This window comes from Protopterus annectens, chromosome 8.part1 (assembly GCF_019279795.1).
Source record: "Protopterus annectens isolate FY-2018-M chromosome 8.part1, PAN1.0, whole genome shotgun sequence".
Classification (NCBI taxonomy): Eukaryota; Metazoa; Chordata; order Ceratodontiformes; family Protopteridae; genus Protopterus; species Protopterus annectens.
Window position 1 is genome coordinate 479173571 of NC_056742.1, and position 22481 is coordinate 479196051.

General features: G+C 38.7%; 1 protein-coding gene across 1 annotated transcript in view; it reads right to left on the minus strand.

The window, feature by feature from the left end:
• Positions 1–20794, minus strand: part of LOC122810153 (olfactory receptor class A-like protein 1) — a 72235-nt gene extending 51441 nt beyond the window's left edge. Inside the window, exon 1 of the mRNA XM_044081628.1 lies at positions 19909–20794. Within this exon, the coding sequence (XP_043937563.1) occupies positions 19909–20794 (886 nt within the window). The remainder of the gene's footprint in view (positions 1–19908) is intronic.
• Between the last annotated feature and the right edge of the window lie 1687 nt (positions 20795–22481).

Below are 22481 nucleotides of genomic sequence, written 5' to 3' on the forward strand. Positions count from 1 at the left end.
CACAACCTCCTGTTTTACTAGGCAATGTGTGGGTTACTCACAGCAGTGTACTATCCATATGTGTGGCCCCGGGTCCCTCCATTGTCCAGATTTCCTGCAGTAACAAATATTGGCTTCTGGACTGTGTGTACAATTCCTACAGTTGGTGTAGCTGACATGCAAAATAGTTGGCATGGCCAGTCTCAAGCCATGGACCCTAACAGCCACAGTATTGTACTTACCACTAATCCACAACAGCCACCAGCAATTGCTGTCTACTTCCTGACACTATTAACCACAAACATGTATAGTACACTGACCCCTGCATATTGCAGAAATGGAGCACATTATCAAGTTGATTGTGACAGCCCTGGGAATGTGTGGTCTGCTGCTATTACCTTACAAATATAAATGTTACTACAGTTCTATGTGAACATGGGTGTGTTGGGGAGGGGGGCATACCTCTCAACTGTACACATCTTCACAGACTGTCCTGATGTTTGGCTCATATTTTTGGGTCCATTTTACATAAAATTGTGGTTGTGTGGCAAATAATAGTTAAATCATTTAAGACTGAAGTTAGAAAGTAATGACAAACATTTGAGTTTCAGATTTTTTGCCCTTCAGAGTATTAACGCTACTGCAACACCTGTTATTCTATCAACTTTCTATGTTTGTAAGACCAGTATTGATGACTTGTCCCTGTTTATGGGCCTTTGCCCCATATTTCTGTATGGCTTTGTACAGATTTCTTGCTGTAAGAGGTTTAGAGCTATGTACGGGACTGCAAAATTGCCAGCCATGCATTTGTCCTATGATGTCGCTGTTGTAAGTCCCTCACATAGTGCAGTGGATTTTGCTGGTGTAGGGCTTACTGCATATTGTGGGGCAGTCAGTATTTGGGAGAGAGTTATTTTTGTCCCACATAGCTGTCCGTTGTCTGCTGCTATCCCAGTAACCCACTCCATTCCCATGCATACATGCATCAATACTACACATATGCTACCACAGTCTACTACCCCATTCATTTATTAAGAAGAGTGACTTGCCTTGTGCCAGCAGTAGTTGCAGGACAGTGCTTCAGGGGTGACTCTGTCAGATGCATGCAGTACACAGCCTATACATGGTAAGGTATAGGTAGTGTGATGTGGCTGGCATCCATTTTACTGTGTGTATGTGAGTCAGAGTGAGTTGTCAGTCCCTGAGCCCCTAGGGTGTCAGTGTATGTGCTATGAGTTGCCTCTTTACCAAGGCCAGGGCATACTGGGAACACCTACATCTGCCTACAGGGACAGGCTCAGAGGATTCCGCCTCCGAGTCCCTCTGTGCCTGTGTTGATCTTGGCAATGGTGGGGGGCTTTGTGCCTCTTCCCTATGATGTTCCTGCCACAGCTGTTTCGACAGGATCATATTGTGTAGCATGGCACATACTATGAACATGTGTGCACATGTGGCTGGAGAGTACTGCAGGGGTCCACCAGATATGTCAAGGCAGTGAAACCGCTACTTGAACAGTCCAAACACAAGCTCTACAATGTTTCTAGTTTGTGCATGTGCCTCATTATGGCATTCTTCAGTTGGTGCGTCTGCATTTCTGATAGGAGTCATCATCCACGGTTCCAGTGCTTAACCAGCATCCCCCACAAGATGGCCATACGGGATATTCTTCCTGGAAAATGCCTGGTATAGCTGTGATGTGTGCCACATGTGGGAGTCATGATAACTGCCAGGGATGCCAGCACACACACTGATGATAACATCCTGGGCATTGTACACAACCTGCCAGTTGATGGAGTGATACTCCTTGCAGTTGACGTAGACTCTACCCTCCTCAATGGGTGGTGCTTTGATGTGTGCATGAGTGCAGTTTATGGCACCCAGTACCTCTGGGTTGTGTGCTACATGGTGGAAGAGATGCATATTGCTGGTCCTCTCCTCAGGGGTGCTAGGGAAATAAATGTGCCTTCTAGCATGTGTTAGCATGATATCCAGGAACTGGTAGAGTACCCTGGATGCGGATGCCTGTGAGATCCCCATGATGTCCCCAGTAGGTCTTTGGAAAGTACCGATAGCTAGTATTCTTAAGGCTACACATACATTTGTTTCAACTGGGATGAGTTACCCTCTGTTGCCTCTGGATCTGAGGTGAGGCCGGCAAAGCTTGGTGAGTTGCTGTAGTGTGTTCCTGTCCACCCTGTACCACTCTATCTCCAGCTCATGTAGCCCCTGAAAGGTTACCCTGGGCCTGAAAACTCTTCTTGTCCTCAGTCTGGGCCTATTGTCAGCATCATCATCATCACTCACCTCAGCTTGTAGTGCATACAGATGTAGCAGAGAAGCAGCAGCCCCTATCATTTTGTCTGTTAAAATTCCCAAGTGTGTACTCCAATGGTGCAGAGTATATGGGAAAAAAAAAAAACACGAAAGGCAAAAAGACAAACTTGGAATCAAAACACCAAAGCGAGCAGGAAATACGTGACAAAAGACAGTTTAATGTTGTTAGCAATAGACTGTGCTTTTCCTTCTTCAGACATAAAACACTCACATTCAAATGTTTTTAAAAGAACAAATCTAGTGTTAATTAATTAATTAGCTGAAGTGAAAAATCAAGATTTAAAGTGAAATACTCTATTACTTGGCCACTTCTAAATAGTTGCAACCAAAAACAGTTGCATAAAATCCAGCTAAACAACCCTTAGTTTACAGAAATTCATAACAGCCTACATACGTACATTTTAAATACAAATCTAAAATAACAATTAATTTATAATTAATAAAATTGTTACTAAAAAATCTAAAATGCATGTTCAACAAGACACAATGTGTGTGTACCAATACTAAAGGGAAACTATCAGTAAGAATAATTTAACTTTTCTAAATTCATCTTTTTAAAGACAAAAGCTTTAAAAAACATTTAATCGAAACTGTTTCATTCAACCCTGGGGGCAAATATGCTGCAGTGGAAATTTGCCATCTTAATTCTTCAATTTCCAAATTGATTTGCCAAGGGCCACCTCTCACATCTACGCTTATGTGCTTTAATACTGAAAACTTAAAGGAGTGGTCTAGGAAATCATCAATATGCCTAGCCAATGTGTTAGTTGTATCCCTCTTACTTATAGCATACAGATGTTCATAAATACGTTGCCTTAGTTTCCTTTCGGGTGATATAGAAAGCTTTACAAACTTGGCAGCAAGTGCAATACACCACTCCTTTTGTGTCACATGAGAATTTACCCTGGGTTTTATAAAACCTGTCCCTAATTTTAAATTGATGATTCAAGTTTAAGTGCTTACATTGGTGACACCTTCCACACTTAAACATACCCTTGTTTTTATTATTGTTAGGGGATGGGTTGGTGGAGTATTGCAATAACATTTTTAAGTTTTGCCCTCGTCTAAAGGTAATTTTTGGTTTGTCGCCAAAGGCTTTGTATAGAGACATATCCTCTATAAGGAGAGTCCAATTTTTATATAAGGTCTCCCTAATAAAAGAGTGGTCTAAATTGTATGTACATAAAAAACTTGTAATATGACAGTTGGTGTTACTAGGTAGAGAAACCTGTACCTCCCCAACAGGAATATCAAACTCTTCCCAACCCCCAGTTCCTAGTAATGGCTTAAAGCAGCCAGCATGCCGTTTAGTGGTTACCTCTATGGAAATGTTAGAGACTAAACTCGGTAACCCTCTTAAGAAACATTCTTTCAAGCAGACCACATTCTTCAATGAAATCAGCCTCATCTGAAATCATTCTGGCTGCTCTCACCATCTGCCCCTTAACCACTGCTCTCTTTTGGTGGTAAGGGTGACAACTGGAGAAATGAAGGAAAGAGTTGGAATACGTGGGCTTCCTATAAATTGTACTTTTAAATCTGTTTCTAACTATGTCCTTATGAATACAAATGTCAAGAAAATTAATAGTTTCATTTTCCAAATTGAATGTAAACTCCAAAAAATTGGTTGAAGCAGTGATTAATTTAATAAAATCTTCTACTGTTTCGCCTGGGCCTTTCCATAAAATAAACATGTCATCTTGGTATCTTGTATACCAAGCGACATTGTTCTTAAACATAGTAGTTTGGAAAAGGATGGTGGTCTCCCAATGTGCCATTATACAATTGGCAAAACTACCACCACAGGGAGATCCCATGGCTACCCCTGATTTTTGGAGAAAAAAATCCCCCTCAAGCCACATAAAGTTGTTAAACAAAACTAACTCCAACAAAGTAACTACGATGTAAGTGATATTGTTGTCAGTTTTTCTTGCATGTAAGAAATCTCTTATCCACTCTATCCCCAATTCTTGGGGGATCACGGTGTACAAGTCCTTTACATCAATAGTCAATAATTTATAGTCCTGTTTAAAAAGGATGCTGCTGAGTTCCATTAGAAAACTCCACGAATCTTTACATATTTGGTGCTCATTCTCTACTAAAGGCCTTAAAATACTGTCCACATACTTGGCACAACCATAGGTAATTGACCCACGTCCATCAACAATGGGTCTAAAAGGGGGTAACAAGCCACTTGTGGATCTTAGGGATGCTAATAAAGATGCCAGCCTAGGGGCTGGCATGGTTAAAATTAAGCAAATCTAAATCAATTACTTTTTCAATAAAAGTTCGCTAATGTGGCCTTAATCTTACTATAGGCCATATTAACTTCATTAAGACAAACTTGTTGGTAAATCGAATTGTTTAGATATTCAGCCATACAAGAGATATAAGTACTGTGATTCATACAAACTAGGCCACCTCCTTTGTCTGGCTTCATCATTCTAATTTTACAGTCATTCAACAATCTAATAAAGTCACGTTCTTTTTCACTGATGTTATGAAAGCCTTTCTTGCCTTTTAAACCAGTGTCAACAAAAGACCTAAAATCCAATTCGCACATTTTCTCAAATGCCAGAACATTAGGGTGAAGAGGTGGATTAAAAATGCTAGAGATTTGTATTTAAAATGTACGTATGTAGGCTGTTATGAATTTCTGTAAACTAAGGGTTGTTTAGCTGGATTTTATGCACCTGTTTTTGGTTGCAACTATTTAGAAGTGGCCAAGTAATAAGAGTATTTCACTTTAAATCTTGATTTTTCACTTCAGCTAATTAATTAATTAACACTAGATTTGTTCTTTTAAAAACATTTGAATGTGAGTGTTTTATGTCTGAAGAAGGAAAAGCACAGTCTATTTCCGAAAGCGCTAACAACATTAAACTGTCTTTTGTCACGTATTTCCTGCTCGCTTTGGTGTTTTGATTCCAAGTATATGGGAAAAATCAGACAAAGGGTGTATGCATACTTTAGACTGGTGTGCTGCAGATGCAGCCCTTGTGATTGGCTGACTATGATGCATTCCACCTGCCAGGTATATCATTGAGGGGTTTGAATGGGTCATTGTGAGTGGAACAGGGCTTATCAATCATTTATGCTTGATTGGCTTTCCCAGGTTATCCACCCCTTTTGTTTTTCTTTTCATTTCTTCCACTCCTAAGCCCTGTGGTGCTTCACACAAACCCATGGAGCAAGTGTAAACATTGGTAAGTATAAAGAGCCCTTCCCTCTAAATGGTCATGCTTAGCTTTTCTTTAACCAGCTAAGCATAGCTTAGCAGCCTCAGGCATACACCTCTGCTTAGCTCTGCTTAGCTGAGCACAAGCAGATCCACTGAGCTCCAATCTGCTTACACAAACCCTGACACACCCCCATTTCATGTCAGCTGTCTCTTCTGCCTACACTACCATGGTTCTAGCCCTTACACAATTAGTACCTGTGGGCACGGTGGCCCATTTTGCTAGTCAATAAACTTGCCTCATTTACATACACCTAATTGTGTATACCCTGGTTACTGCACTACACCAGAGCCTATGTCCTTAGCAACCACTATAACCTGTCATTGTATGACTCTACATGCTGGCCACTATAATGGAAAAAAGTCTAAATATCTTTAAATGTCATATTTTTCAATTTTTATTTATTTATTTATTTTTATTTATTTTTTTTGCAAGATAGCATGTTTGCGTGTTGCTGCACACTGCTTAAATGTAACATATGTCTTAAAAAAGTTTAATTTTTAATATATTGCATTGCTTTTTTATATCACTGGCCATAGTTTTGGCCATTTGCATGCCTACTGCACCTTGTACAACCTTTTAATTGTGCTGTTACAGCCCCTGTTTAATCTTTATCCTCCGGTACACCATTTGCAACTGCATACATGTTTGAGCCTTACAGAGCATCTACACATGTGCCTTTGGGCTTCCTGGATTGCAAAATCACCTCATTTGCATGATTTTTACCAGCACGTGAGGTGATTTGCATTCTGCAGACACCTCCATGTCTGTAAAGTGTCAGGATACTTGTGCACACCCTGAGCCTTATTTCCTGGATTGCTCAGCAGCCATGTTCCATGTTCAAATCTTACCATTATTCCTACATGGAAATTTGCTCCATGTAAGGTTTATTGAATTACCCCTAGAGTTATTTAAGATGATTGATAATGAGCCCTTGTTTACTTGTAAGAGAGACAGTAACCCCAAGCTACTGAAAAATGACAGCATATTAATAATAGTTCCCATGATTAAAAATGCAGGAACATATTCTTGAAGATTTTGTTCACAACATTGCTTAACTGAATCATGTCCTAACATTGTTTTTTCAGATTTTAAAAAAAATTCTGAGTTTACAGATGTTTATAACAGTGATTCCTGTTGTTAATTATCTAGCCACTTATGACAGATGCGAGGCATTACACGTTGGTAAGATGATTCACTGTCTATTAGGGTGTATCAGCATAATAATGCACTTCATAGATGTTCAAAAACTTGCACTCATCTTTAAGGTTTTTGCTGTTGATCATGTGCTATTAGATTCAAAAATAGGAAATTCTGAATCTATAATGGAAAAATAAAACAGAAGATGATTGGCAGTTATGCCTCAATGCTCAGACTTAAACCTTTAAAAAAGTAATTTGGCTCACCTGATATATTTTTTGTGTTTTGGTAACTGGTGCAATAATTTTAACAACTTTTCAAATGTTTTACATATATATAGTGATGCTTCAGTCATGTATTGCTTAATTGACCTGTTGGTATTACTTGCTTTTAGCAGCTAAGTATTTCAATGATTTTATGCTTTAATATCTTACTCTGATAATTTCTCATAGTAGTCCAGGGAAAAAAGGCTGCTTAATATATATTTACGTGTGTGTGTGTGTGTGTGTGTGTGTGTGTGTGTGTGTGTGTGTGTGTGTGTGTGCGCGTGTGCGCGTGTGTGTGTTTGTGTCTTTTCCTTTTGACTCTAAGTGCAGACAAAAAAAATTCAGAGTTTTTCTAGTTTTCGACCCCTTAAGACTAGATATGCACACGCTACACTTTCCAGTAACCACTTCCATACCTGTCTATACAATTTTATGTACTAATAAGATATAAACAGATGTCTGTCTCATTTTTCCTTTGATTATAATCATGAATCCCTCTAGAACATTTGATCAAATGACCATACTTAATAGCTTAATACTTAATTAGCTCTTTGGTTGACAGTAAATGTAAATTATTCATCATGAACACTTTTCCATCAAGTCCAAAGTCTCAAGCAAAGGTATTTGCAGTATTTATGGCTTCTTTTGAATAACCAGTCAATCAAGGTGCTTTGAGGAGGTGAGAAGGCTCTGCAAAAAACTCATGAAAATGACTGTGGGGATAACACACAAGCTTCTCAAAGACAGTGAATAGAGATTAGGCTTAAACCCTCACCCTGCATGGATTTTAAACATGAGCCACCATTATGCACAGTACATCAGTATAATTTCCCATGCAGCCTTTTACAATACAGTGAAAATATTTTCACACAACTCAAATAATCTTCATAAGCTAAATCTGTATATATCAGCAATCTTTTTAAACTATATGACATTCCTATAGTTTCCATTTTATTTTCTATTGTTTTCAATATGTCTGCCTATTTGATTTTATGATTCTGTAAGTATGTGATTTTTCAGTGCTGTGAATAATGGAACAGTGGTACGATTATGCATAGATTTTGCTAAAAAGAGTACTCAACTCACTTTTTATTAGCTTTGGCACATAGTCTGTTCATCTGCTCTTCAAAATTAAATTTATTTTATTTTGTTATTAGCTGAGAATCCTACTGCAGTCAATTTACAGTGCCCCACAAGTGACAGATGTATGTCTTGTAAAAAAAAATGTTTCACTTTTAGATTTGATTGATTAATAGGCAAATGTATATCTTTTATTTCAGGACTAGAAAGTCAATTGACATTCCGACTAAAAACAGTTTCATATACTTGAGATGTGTAGAAATCTTTTGAGTACAATCTAAACGTATATAGTAGACATGTATTTTATAATGTTGGCTTTTTCCATCTCCAGTAACAAAAAGAACAACAAAAAATGATAAATTCAACGTGTCAACATGAACTTTGAAATAAATAAACATATTAAAATCTATAATCACTACAAAAAATCAACATAGCTCCACAAAAGGGTACACATAACATATTGGACAAACCAAGTTCAGTTGAACAATAAACAAAACTTAATGCAGTTATACTTGAAGTTCTTAAGTACTAAACAAGAAAACATTGTAGAACCCTAGTTCAAGGTCATATGCAAGACAACTATGTACTCATAAACTGAAAGTTGAAGTGGGAAAGAAATGGAGAAAAAAAAAGCATTATTGTATAATATCAGTCCAAGTAAGTATTTACATACCCTCCATTAAAAATACAGACTAATGACACTTCTTAAGAACATATTTAGCATAATTTTAACAAATGACGTTAGCTGACTTAGCAAGAGACAAAAATCAATACTTGTGTATCAAGTAGCATTTGAATGCATCTGTAATAAATCATTGCTTTTAAAATATTTTTGTCATCAAAGAAATATATGTCATTAATACCAGTGAAGGCATTGAAAAGTATATCCATGTTTGGAACATTTCCTTTTTAGCCTTTAATGTAACTTCCTGTTATTAAGTAGCCCTTCCTCCATTATAGAGTATCTCTATACTATATGAAACCCCCAGATGCAAGGGGTAGATCAGACATATACAATACCATCAAAACCTGGTAACAAAAAGGAAAATAGGAAAACAGAGGCCTGCAACATGGTCTAGTCTTCATGAATCTGTCATGATGGCTCCTCTATTGGTACCCAACTGGCCTATTCATTTCATGGAGCACCAGCAAGGTCCAATTATTTCTAGCTGTGTAGTCTAATTGGGCAATTTATTCCCCAGTGGTGCGACCTGGGTAGTAGGCAGTAGGCCTATTTGATGGTCCTTCAAACCAGTCTAATGTCCCCCAAAGAAGGACCACCGTTCCTCCTGCTGACTTTCTGTGCTCTGCTGCATACTGACTGCTGGATAATACTGATTTGGCTGTGAGTCTGGGCAGTATGATGGCACATGCTCAAAGGCTCATGCTCCACAGATAAGTCACATCCCGCTAGGTGTCATCCATGTGGTGAGCCAGAGCCACCTCCCTCCCCCCAGGGTGGATGAGCCAGTATTGAAAATTCACTCCCACCCTCCACTCCCAGCCCTGCAGGTGGCCAAGCTGCTAACTGAACCTGAGATATTTTATCCAATAGCAGGGTTTTATGCTTATACATTGCTAGAGCTAGTAGATCTGTCACCATTGTGAAAGATGTAATTGCTTATGAATCCAGTCCCCACCCACCATTGTGATATAGTATAGATACATCTTGGAGCACATGATTCAGTCCCATCTGTCTCATACGTACTACTGTTCAACCCAACACATTATCACAATACTCAAAAGTTTTCTTTTTTCTTTTCTTTAGGCATATCTTTCCTAAACTCTCCTGTAGTAAAGGTTAACTTCTTCATCAATGTGCATTACCAAAAATTCTAAACTCGCAAATGGTTCTTATGTAGGTAAAAAATATATAGATCATTATGGCTGATAATATTTGTACCAGAACAATGGAAAATCATGTCTGCTTTCAGATAATGTACAGTATCAAAGAAACCATGGCCTTCTTCTGTAGGCCATCACTACTCATTTGTAATACTCTATTCCTCTTTGAAAAAAGCCAAATAGTGACACGTAAGTAATAAATAAGTAGCAAAGACAGTGTCATCAACTCAGTAATAATATCCTTTCTTTATTCAGCTCCATGAAACCACAGCCATGGAAGGTCATTTATAGGCATCCCCAAATGGATACAGACACTAGCTGAATCCCCATCTACCACAAAATAGTAAATATAAACTTTTATTTATTAGGAGTCAATTTAGAGATATGAGACATAAAACAGTATCACTGCAAGCTTTTTATAGCCTGCAACTGTGAGTATGTTACTTAGCATTGCTATTTCCATCTTCTTAATGTGTATGCAGGAAATATCAGCTACATTATTTTTCTATATTTATTTAAAATTAGTGTCCTATTTTTATTAATGAAGTTATTTATTTTATCAATTAAGAACTCCAGTTCTTATGGCAAAAATATATTTCTGAATTTCTGAATCAAATAGAGAATTGGTACACTTTTTTCAAATGCATTTAGACGAGCAGAATGGTTCAAAGGGGTCCATTTCGGTGAAAACATTGTCATGATATGAGAATATGAAGTAAATGCAAGATATAATCTCAAAAAATATAAGGCCTTAAGGTGCTATACATACAACACTGAGTGCAGGAGATTAGATCTGGTATGCAGTTTAACTGTCCCAAAGCCCATTGTAACGTATAAAGATTTGCACATAATGGGGCAAGATCTTGTATGCGAGCTTATGCTACTGTGTATACACAATGTGTCATGCACACCACATGTGCAAATTACCCCTCTCCAAGATCATATGTGTTTTACAAACAGTACACCATGTGTATATGTGTGGTCCAACCTATGAGATTCCAACTGCATGAAAACAGTGTGCTGTTTGTTAGCAATTAACCCTCCTTCCCCTGATGTTTTCTAAGCATAAGAACTGAGCAGTGCATCAACTTAAAGGTAAACTAACTAACTAAATAAATAAAAAACATAAAGTAAAGTAACTCTGTAGCATGATAGAAAACAATAGCAGTAATGGGGCAGGTAAATCTGATACCACAAGAAAACTTGTCCTTACCCACAGAAGAAGTGATACTGCTTAATTCCCCAGCAATAGGACCTTACAAAGCATCAGATGCCTTCATTGACATAATATGGTAATGACCTGTCCCAGATGCACTGTCATGCATATTAAATGACAATTCATTATGAATTCCTGTTATGCTTGACAGCAGAGCACAGCAAAGTATGGAAAAGGCTGTTAAGAAGCTAATATGTTATCTGTCTGACACATACCTTGTTAATTGGCTATTTCCTGCTGTGCTGTGATGCACTTTACTGTTGAGGCACATCACAGCACACAGCAACTGGGAATTTTTGTATCACAGGTAGACATTGTGTAGTATGCAATGTTGTGCAGAATCTAAATGCAGACAATCCTTTGAAAGCCAGCATTCTACTTCTAAACATGTCTATGGGTCATACCACTGAACACCAGAATGTTAGACCTAGTGTGTGCAGACACTTGTTCACCTCTTCACACTACGTTGCTGAATACCAGTGCCCTGCAATATTAGGATCAGTCAACATACAGGACTAACACAGAGTATCTGGTTAAATGTACTGAAGGCAAGTTCATTGGAGATATGAAGGCAGAAGTAAAACAGCATTTCAATTATAGAAGAGTATAAACAATTTTAGCCTTCATGTTAAACTGCACATCCTGGTATGGTTGTGTTAAAGATGGCTAAACGTGTTTGATAAAATAAAATGAGTTGTTAGGGTAGCAGTAAGTGTACGAGCTTCTTAGTCTGAGTTAGAATGCAGGCCAGAAGCATTTAAAGGAGTAGTGGTTAAACAAGTGAGATTTTATAGTCTTCTTAGATAATGGGCAAATCTTATATCAATACCTACTGGACAATGAATGTTCTCTAACAAGGCACTGGTGTACAGATATCACCAGCTAAAAAACACAGCAGCATGTTAAAGAGTGTGAAGCATGGACTAAAAAAATGGCTGCCATTTTTTCAATGCTCACTAAACATAGCTTTGTTGTTTAACAAGCATAGGTTCATAAGTTCATAGGTTCATAGGTAGGTACTAGGCTATCTGCCTGAGGGCATTTATAAGCCTAGCCAGAGTGTGTTGGCTTTCTGCCACCCCATTGATTAATTAACTGATCCTCTGTCAAGCAGTGCCAATGAAGTGATCCCAGGGGTGTATTTTCTGTTACCCATCCACTCGTCAAGGTTTCTCTTGAAGAGTGTTAGTGAGGGGCTCTGCCTGATGTAATTTGGAGTTTTGTTCCAAAGCATGGGGAGTCTCTGTGACAGGAATCTATCCCTCCAACATATTCTAATTATTGTTGTGGCGAGGTTTAACTCACTAGAGCACGTGGCTCGCAGTGACTTGGATTTCTTTAGGTGGAGCATGTCCATCAATTCTGAGTTGGACATGGCTTTGTAAGTCAGGCAGAGATCACCTCTGAGTAAGCGATATGCCACTGAGTACAGACATAGCTTTTTCAGTCGGGTTGCATAGGACATATGTTTGAGGCCAGTAATCCTCTTGGTGAGGTACTTTTGTGGTCTTTCCAGCTGTTGGAAGTGTCTTGTGAGGTACATCCCAAATGGGGCATTATACTCTATGATGGGTCTAATGAGTGATGAGTAGAGGGGCACTATAACCTCTTTATTTCTAGATGTGAACCCTTTAGCAATTAGATGGGCCACATAGAAGGATTTTCTAACTTCTTTGGCAATATGATTGTCAAAGGAGAGATTACTATCTACCAGGGTCCCCAAATCTCTTATTACCTCTTTTGTATTAAGGGGGCTGCCACCTATGTGGTAATTCATGGGTGTTTTGTTTTTTCCAAACAGGATGACTATGCATTTTTTGGCATTTAGCTTGAGGCCATGACTTTGACACCAGGTGTCCATCTCAGTAAGGCCCTTTTGGAGGATGTCCATGTCAGCCGGAGAGTCAATTATGACTCCCAGTTTGCAGTCATCGGCGAACTTGGTTAGCCATGCTGAACAGTAGGGGTCCCAGGACTAAGCTTTGTGGGACACCACTTGTGACTGGTTTAGAGTCAGACCTGGAACCTGCTATTCTTACCGTGTGAGTTCTGTCTGTAAGCCAGTTGATAACCCATCTCATGACGTACGGGTTTATGTTCAGGCTGGTGAGTTTTTCTGTAATACCCGAGTGGGGAATGGTGTCGAAAGCCTTAGCGAGGTCAAGATAGGCTGTGTGAACCACCTTTCCCTCATCTATGGCCTTGGTGACTGTCTTGAAGAAGTCAACCGGGTTTAGTAGGCATGATCTGCCCTTAGCAAAGCCGAACTGGGTCAGGTCAAGTGTTTGGAGGTTCCCAATGTCTTTGTTAATGAGTTCCATGATAATGCGCTCCATAGCCTTGCAGGCCAGTCTAGTCAGGCTTATGGGGCAATAGTTACCAGGGTCAATTGTGACCCCTCCTTTGTGGAGAGGAATAACCATTGCTGTGTGCCATTCTATGGGCACGTAGCCTGTAGAGAGGCTGAGGATGAACAACGTGTTTAGGCGGGGGGTTAGTTTGTTCTGTAGTTCATGCAAGACGCAGCCTGGGACACCATCTGGTCCCATTGATGCTGTGTTTTTGGCTTTTGAAAGGGTTGTTTTCACCTGTGTGTCTGTGATTTTTGGGACACCACACTTTTCTGGTATTGTTGTGGGCCCTTTTGGAGGTGAGAGGGGGGTGAAGTTTGCACTGAATTTATCTGCCAGGATGTTGGCAATATCAGTAGGTTCAGTATATTTTGTGCTATTTTGCACTAGTTTAGTGCATATCTGTGAGTTGCCACTTAGATTCTTAACATAGCTAAAGAAGGCTTTGTGGTTATCTTTTGATCCTTGGCTATTTTTCTTTCGAAGTTAGCCTTGGATGATTTCATGAGGGACCTTAGTTTCTTACTGATACTGATCAGGGATGTCTTTCCTTCTTGGGATTTGCTTTTTTTTCTGAACTAGTTTCCTCTTTCTATTGTATAGCCTGTTCATTGCAGGGGTCCACCAAACTGGTTTCCTTCTCTTAGAGGAGTGAGTCTTGGTTTTCCTAGGGATGGCATGATCCATGCAGCCTTTTAGGTGCTCATAGAGTGCATTTGTAAATGTTTCTGCATCTTGGGCAGCATTATCCTTTAGCGTGGGGGCTGTGAAACTTACCACCTCTGTCTTAAGTAAGGTGAAGTTTGCTTTAGAAAAGTTTTTTACTGTGGTTTCCTTAGTTGGGGGTGGTGGTGGGGTGTGGACATCCAGAGTGATTAGTTTATGGTCTGATCTAACCAGTGACGGGTTGACCACCAGTGTGGAACCCCTGTCGCCCATGTTGGTGATGACCAGGTCCAATATGTTTTCACCTCTGGTAGGGGAGTTTACCAGCTGATCCAGGGCATTTGAGTTGATGAATTCCAGGAAGTGCTGGGCCTGGGAATTTGTACTTGAGTAGTTTTCCCAGTGAATGGTAGGGTAATTGAAATCGCCCAATTTCAGGGTGTTTGGTAGGACCTTCATGTTTTCCAATGTCTCCAGAAAGGTGGAGTGGTGGTCCTGGGTCATGGAGGGTGATCTGTAGCAGGCCACAATTTGCATTGCCGATTTGCCCGATGTTAGTTGCACATGGATGATCTCAGAGGTATCATGCTGTGCCACTAACCTGGAGGTGTAGGTATCTTTGATGAATATGGATACACCCCCTCCTTTTGTTTTTCGGTCCATGTTCTGTGGCTGACATGTGTGGTATGAGTCGTAGCCCGGTAGTGCTGGGGTGCTCTCTGGAGCCTTGAACCAGGTTTCATGAGTAGCGCTTCGAGCGTGTGCATTTTGAGATTTAAACTCCTGGCGTTGAGTAGCATAACCCTCAGTTTTTTGTTAATTCTGCTGTTTACGGAGGTGAGTTTGACTTTTGATCCTTGACTAAAAAAGGCACTATGGGGGCAGCAAGAGCCTTGGCCAGTATTCGAAAGCCTAGGGGTGACAGGTGCAAGCCTTCTCTCTCGAAGCAACGTGGCTTGTCGAGCACGTCGTCCCAGGCTGAGGGACACTGGATCCCCTTTAAATGACACCAGATGCTTAGGCAATTGCTGAAATTGATCATTTTTTTTTTATACTGAGGTATCATTCTTGGTGAGGGCAGGATGTTACTCAGGGTCAGGGTCATACCAGCCTGGGCTACATGATCAGAGAGCTCTTCCATGTCTCTTTTCATGTAGTCCAGGGAGGTACGTCTCAGGTCATTCACACCAACATGAACAATGACAGAGTCATATTTGTACTTGTTCTGGAGTGACCTGAGTGCTTGTGTTATGTGGCGGATTCTGGCATAAAATAAAAAAGTAAAGAAAGTAAAGAAAAAAAGCAGTGAGTGTGTGTGTGTGTGTGTGTGTGTGTGTGTGTGTGTGTGTGTGTGTGTGTGTGTGTGTGTGTGTGTGTGAGAGAGAGAGAGAGAGACAGAGAGAGAGAGAGAGAGAAAAAGACAGTGAGGGAGTGAGAGAGAGAGTCAGAAAGTGAACAAGAGTAAGTGCATATTTTGCAACTTCTTTGATCAAGAATTCCAGATAAAGGTAAAAATGGACCTATAATTAGGGACAGTTTTAAATTTAACCATTATCAACAAGCATTTTCTGTACAATAAAAAGTATGAAACTATACTGTCTGACTTCAGTGATTGACATTAATCTTCACTGGTTTGCTAGAAAATTATAATATTTTCAATGGACCGAGAAAAATCAGTGAAAGTTGAAAGAATTGGGAGTGGTGTGCAATTCTAATGGCTTTCACCATATGACTTTCTTATTCATTTGAACAAAATAAAACATCTAAAGCAAAGAGCACTATAACTGCTGGACCTGTGTGTGTACTCACTCAGTCAAGAAACCTGTATGCGTGTGTGTGTGTGTGTGTGTGTGTGTGTGTGTGTGTGTGTGTGTGTGTGTGTGTGTGTGTGTGTGTGTGTGTGTGTGTGTGTGTGTACGAGCATATCTGTGGACAAACTGGAATCTTGTTATTGCAAGATTGCTAGATTTGCTACTGAATCCCAATATAGAAACCATCATTGTGATGCTCTGAAAAAACTAAACTGTCTTAAGCTACCTCAGCTTCTGAAACTCAATCAATTGGCATTAGCCCACAAACTGTACTACTACCCAGCTAAAACTCCAGCACCCCATAATCTAACTAAACTATATTCTACATCAAGAACCTTAAGATCTAGCACCCAAAACCACCTGGAAGTCATCAAAATAAATAATGATGCAGGTAAATCTCTCTTCAATTACCTTATTTCCAAGGCTTGGAATACCCTACCTACCCAGTTGACCTTCATTAGATCCACTACAATATTTAAAAAGCACCTCAAAGCACACTGCATAAATAATTGGTTATGCTCCTGTAATTCCCCAGGATAAACACTTATTTAATAATCTTTTTCACCCCAACTCAATATGCCATACTTTTTTCTTTTCGACCAACACAACTAACCAATCAGAAGTATTGTAAAACCCACTTTTCTTGTTTCTACTTGGCTTATACTGACCCAAAATCTTAAACTATTTTATCACCTAAACATTATGTTCACTACTCAACCTTCTCCTATATTTCCACCTCACAATGCTCACCTCTCAGTTATGCCAGTTCACCCACACTACTAGCAACAACAACTCAGTAATTATATCATCTTACCACCCTTTTACCCACTTACAGCTCCTGTCTGATTTCAACCCAAGTGTAGGATGGTAGCATAAGATTTTTCCCATTTATAATGCCATAATAAGTGATGTCACTTGTGCATCTGATTATATAAATACGCCACCAACATTAATGTAAAGAATGTATATAGTGTTTACTACGTACTTTACAAAATTAAAATCCAGTGTTTCTCATCTTTATTCTATATGTATTTGGACACTGACTATATTATAACTTGATTACCATAGACCATATATTGTTTACTTCACCTGTTTGTTTTATATTTTATGTTTTGTGTGGAGCTTTTCTCCCCGGGCCTCTGCTGAAAATAGACCTGTGTCCAGTCGGACTTTCCCAGTAAACAAATGTAAAATAAAATAAAAATAAAATAAATAAATACTTACATAACATGTTTTGCATGTAAATACAGCAATTACATACACTACACCAAAATTGAAACATTAGACGTAAGAATTATTTTACATTAAAATTATAAAAAATGTATACTAGTTAAAAAAATTGCAGTTTAAAGGATTCCCCATTATCAAAGTGCAATAATGCCCTCCAGGGTGAGCATTATCAGGAAATAATGTTCTTGCAATGTTCAGGCCTCACAACAACCGGAGCCATCCTGTATTTCACTGATAATGTTATTGCTTATTTAAATGATTGTAATGTACAATGGATAGTAATCATTGGTGGCAGAGTTCTAGAATCTGTATCCTGTAATAATAAAGATGGAGTTAGATGTACACAGTAAATGGTACAGAAGGGCTACAAGAAAATATTTAGAAATTCATGGCTGGATTATAAAATGCCACTAAATGAAAGGAAATTAAAGCTTCTCAAAAATATGTAGTAATGTGTGTGTGTGTGTGTGTGTGTGTGTGTGTGTGTGTGTGTGTGTGTGTGTGTGTGTGTGTGTGTGTGTACACACTTCTGAGGATGTGTGTAAGCACAATCTGCATCCTTATCCCAAAAATCAGCATTCTGAGAATATCTACCAACAAATTTGCTTTTAGTTATTGCAAGTTTGACATCTTTTGTACCTGGTACAGATACACCTTTAGAAATGTGCACTTGAAATGAGGTTAGCATAAAAGGTAAAAGTTCACGAAAATTTACATCATCACGTAACAGCTTTCACACCACTTAATACATCACCAAAAAAATGGAAATCCGGTACTGACATTAAGATTTTATTTTACAAATCTGAAAGTAAATCATACTTACTGGACTTGACTGTGAACAGGTAAGCTTATCTTAAGATATGCAGAAAATCCAGGAGGTTGCATTTAAACAATTTGATGCTAATTCATAATTTTTACCCTCTCCATCTGATATAATCAAGGGCAGCAAGTAATATTTTAATATTTTTAAGTTTCAGAGATTTACATGACAATCCTGTGATTTATAACAACATGCAACTACAGTTGACAAATGTACCAATCTGTATCTGCATATTCCTTTTAATTAAAATTAAAAGATCATAAGTTTTACAGGCATAAATGTCTATAAGTGGGCCTTGCCTTCCTGATAAACTACAATTTTGACCCTCAGTCACATTTCAGAACTTTAATTAAATACTTCTCTACACATTATTTTAGTGCATATGTGATGTAAAACGGTGCCCCGCAATCAAAGTTGGATGGACTATTGTGACAATCTCTATCAAATCTATATATATATCTATATCTATATAGACTATATCTATACCTACATCTATATTTATATCTATACCTATATCTATATCTATATCTATATTTCTAACTATGTCTATATCGTTAGACATTTCCCTGTGGTGTAGTTGAAGTGCACTCTTGTCAAGTGCCTACTATTCGAATCCAAGTGATTGAATAACATGCACATTGAACACATTGAATTTGCAAAGTGCTGATGGGAGTGAGAATGCAGAATATCAGGTAAGATATTTTCACCTTTTCTCCTGTATTGTGCAATCTCAGAGTTAATATATTTAAGTTTGTGGGGAGATGTGGATGCAGTACTCCATGTGACCCCCTGCAAAAAAGCTTTGCAATTTAAATTTTTTGGCATTTTGTAAGAACTCTGGGGGATTCATGAAGATACTGTGATGTGTACAGCTCCATGTATGCATACCAATACCTTTTCCAGATTCAGCAACCACCCTAACATAGTGCTGAACTGTCCTTTTCCACAAAGTCATACAGCACAGTTTAGGGTTGATGCTGAGATCATGCTGAATGCTAATAAGGCATTCTGGGAACAGAGGCATATACTAATCAGTCATGTGATCTTTACCCAGAGCCACTTCCAGGAAAGCATCTATATGGCAGAGCAATTCAAGAAATTGGTCAGCTGTGTAGCTAAGCATGGCTGCCCTCACCATGTCATGGTATTGAACTCGGTCAAAAGGCCATGTTCTACCTCCTTCTTTGAACCTGGTGGGGGATCCAGCAGACCACCAGGGATTACTCTTAAAGTGTTGTAATGGCATGAATGGCAGTACATGAATCGGGGGTGGGTTCATGAATTAGACTACCAGGAATTACAATTAAAATGCCATAATCTCACCAACAGTGGTACAAGGATAGGGCTTGGTGGGATACATGACTCATCAAAGCATAATAGTTAAATGCTATAATGGCACTTAATCTACCACAGGATTTGGGAAAAGCAGGCTGGCAGACAAGTTAGGGACAGGTATGGAGACTGTGGTGTGTGTGCATGTGCATGAGCTTGCACATGCGTGCGCGCGCGCGTGTGTGTGTGTGTGTGTGTGTGTGTGTGTGTGTGTGTGTGTGTGTGTGTGTGTGTGTATAGACAGATAAACAGACAGTTATAGATATATAAAAGTACAAAAGTTTACAGAACTTTGTATTGTGTGCCCCTGTGCCTCATAACATTTTTGTATGCTAATAATTTGGCTCATTCATTTAATGAGGCATAATTTCAAACAATACTACAGCAAAACTGGCTTTGACACAGCAGAATTTACCTTGTAAATTTATTTAAGAAAGGAAATCTCTAAACATTATTAGTCTTCATATTCAGTGAATCTACAGACGTAGGCTGGGTAGCCCGGTGGTAGAGATCTGCAGTACATACATAATCTTATGAATAAAGCCCTCATGACCATGCAGATATGACACATTGTTATATAACTTAACACCTCAGCTGACATCTAACTTTCTTATTAAAAGCAATCAGCACAAAAGGAAAGGCAGTGGAGAAACAAAATTGTAGATAAACCTTAGTGACATTAAGTGCAATATTGTTTTCTTCAGCAACCAAAACCTGGTAAATCCAGATGAGGTTCTCTGTTCCAAAAATTAACACATAGATGGTAACAAATGTCACAACCATTTTCGCTGCTTGCTGTTCCGCTGAGTTTTCTTGGTTTCGATCAGAGCTTCTCTTCCCTTTCATCTGTTTTCCATGTTTGCGCAAAGTCACAAGGATGTAAGTGCTTGCCAAAGCCATAAGGGCTACAAATGTTACATCTCTAGCAAAGGAAATGTTTCCAATAAGTGCAAATAAAAAGGCATTAGGATAGATAGAAAAGCAGAACCCCAGATTGACAGTGCGTGTTTGGTCTGTAGTATTGGTACTAACAACAGGATACAATGCTGAACTTAAACTGGACACAGTACTAAGAGTTACAATTAATGCTATGAGAAGCATGAGGTATTTCTGCATTTTGGCTTTAATAATTGCCCACATGGGATTAGCAGAGGCTAATGTTGCTCCCTGGAAGCAGCTCAGTAAACTGGTTAGACCAATGATCATTACCCGAGATGACCTCATGAAATGTGCATCGAATTTGCAACCAAGGTCACTGTAAAAATATTTCACACCAAATATAAGGAGACAGTCTGGGAGCCCTAAAGTAAATAGAAGCAACAGGTTTGCTGCTGACAAAGTAGAAAGTATGGTCTCAGAAGGCATCATTTTTCTTTCCTTGTATGCAATGCAGGACAAGATTAGCAGAATCAGTATATTACTACAAATGCCACTGGTAATAGTTAAGCAGAAAATAACTCCATTTATGATCTGATTCATTTCCATTGTCACCATGCAAATCAACAGACTGGACAGGTACGAGAGAACCTGAAAAACAATGCGTTAGTTTCATTATGATTATGTTTTATTTTAATTATATCTATCTATCTGTAAACATTCTTTGTTTAATAGCAATTCATTTCTTCTACATCATTCATGAATGCTAACATACACTTCTTATATGACATGAATTAAATAATTAATTATATAGTTGGGTAAATTACTAAACATGTTAGAAATACATTTTTCTAAGTCAAATTTACTAAAAGTGTAACTAATTATAGTAGGTGACACTGGGAGTTTGATAAATGCCTAACCATTGATAGACTGTTACCAGAAAGGGCTGAGCAGATGGTCTCTTAGTATCAACAAGTCTTGATAATCCCTATTATGGCCTGCATGAAAGGTTATTATTGTTCTCAGCAAATTGAAAATAACAGGATAAATATTTTGGCACAGAAATTTTCAGTAAGAAGGTCTTTACTCCTGTATAGTTTTGGTGTGAAATAGTTCCACCACGTTGTTATAGAAATGTAGAGTAGTTTAGGAGTATACCATTATTAATTAAATTATTGAAGTAATGTGTGTGCGTGTGTGTGTGTGTGTGTGTGTGTGTGTGTGTGTGTGTGTGTGTGTGTGTGTGTGTGTGTATGTGTGTCTGTGTCAGTGCATGTGTACTTATGTGTGTGTGTGCATGTGAAAATATGTATTTTTAACATTTTAAGGTATGTGTCCTTACGGGTCTAGGACATTTCACTGAATGCACATTTCACTGAAAGTCAAATTATTGTGCACTTTTCACTGAAAGTTCAATGCACTGAAAACTCAATTCACTGAAATACATTTCAGTGAAAGTTATTTATGGCCTTTTCCCCACTGTAGTGCGACCCTGGAGTTAGTATATATAGTAAGGGGGACACCGCCCCCCATATTGGGGGTGTGGGGGGCATAGCCCCCCACATATTTTAAATATTTTGAACTATATACATGGATACTTGCAATTCCAATATATTACTCTTTTCCAAACATAATATATACTTAAAATAGCCCCCCACACCCCCCTTTCTATATATACTAACTCCAGGGTCACATTACAGTGGGGAAAAGGCCGTTTATAACTTTCAATGAAATGTGTTTCAGTGAATTTAGTTTTCAGTGAATTGCGCTTTCAATGATTTGTGTTCAGTCATTTGAGTTTCAGTGAAATGTGCATTCAGTGAAATGTCCTAGACCCATCCTTACATACTTCAGAAATACCTTGATCTGTTTTATTCTTTTTAAGGCTGTCTGTTAGCCAATTGCCCCTCATGTATTAATTCTGCAGTGAGGTTATTGAGCTCATTGTGGTCTAAAAAAACTCTTCTCAGTTTTGTTTTCTTTCTATCTTCCCCATCCATACTAAAATTGCCAAACCTTCTCAGTAATACCATTTCACAGTATGAGTAAAGCATGATCCAAGCCCTAGGTTATTGTTAGGGTGGGGTTAGGAAAGAAGACTGAGGTATGGCCATTCCTCCATTTTGTTAGTTGATTGGTTGCTGTTTGGTGAACATCAGAAGGAAACGAGGCTCTACAATCCAATGAACACCACAGAGCAAGGACTGAAAGAACAAAATCTTTGAACGGGATAGATGCAGCAACGCAATTAAAAGAAGCTGCTGCATTGCTCACCTCAGCAGCATCGCATGAGAGC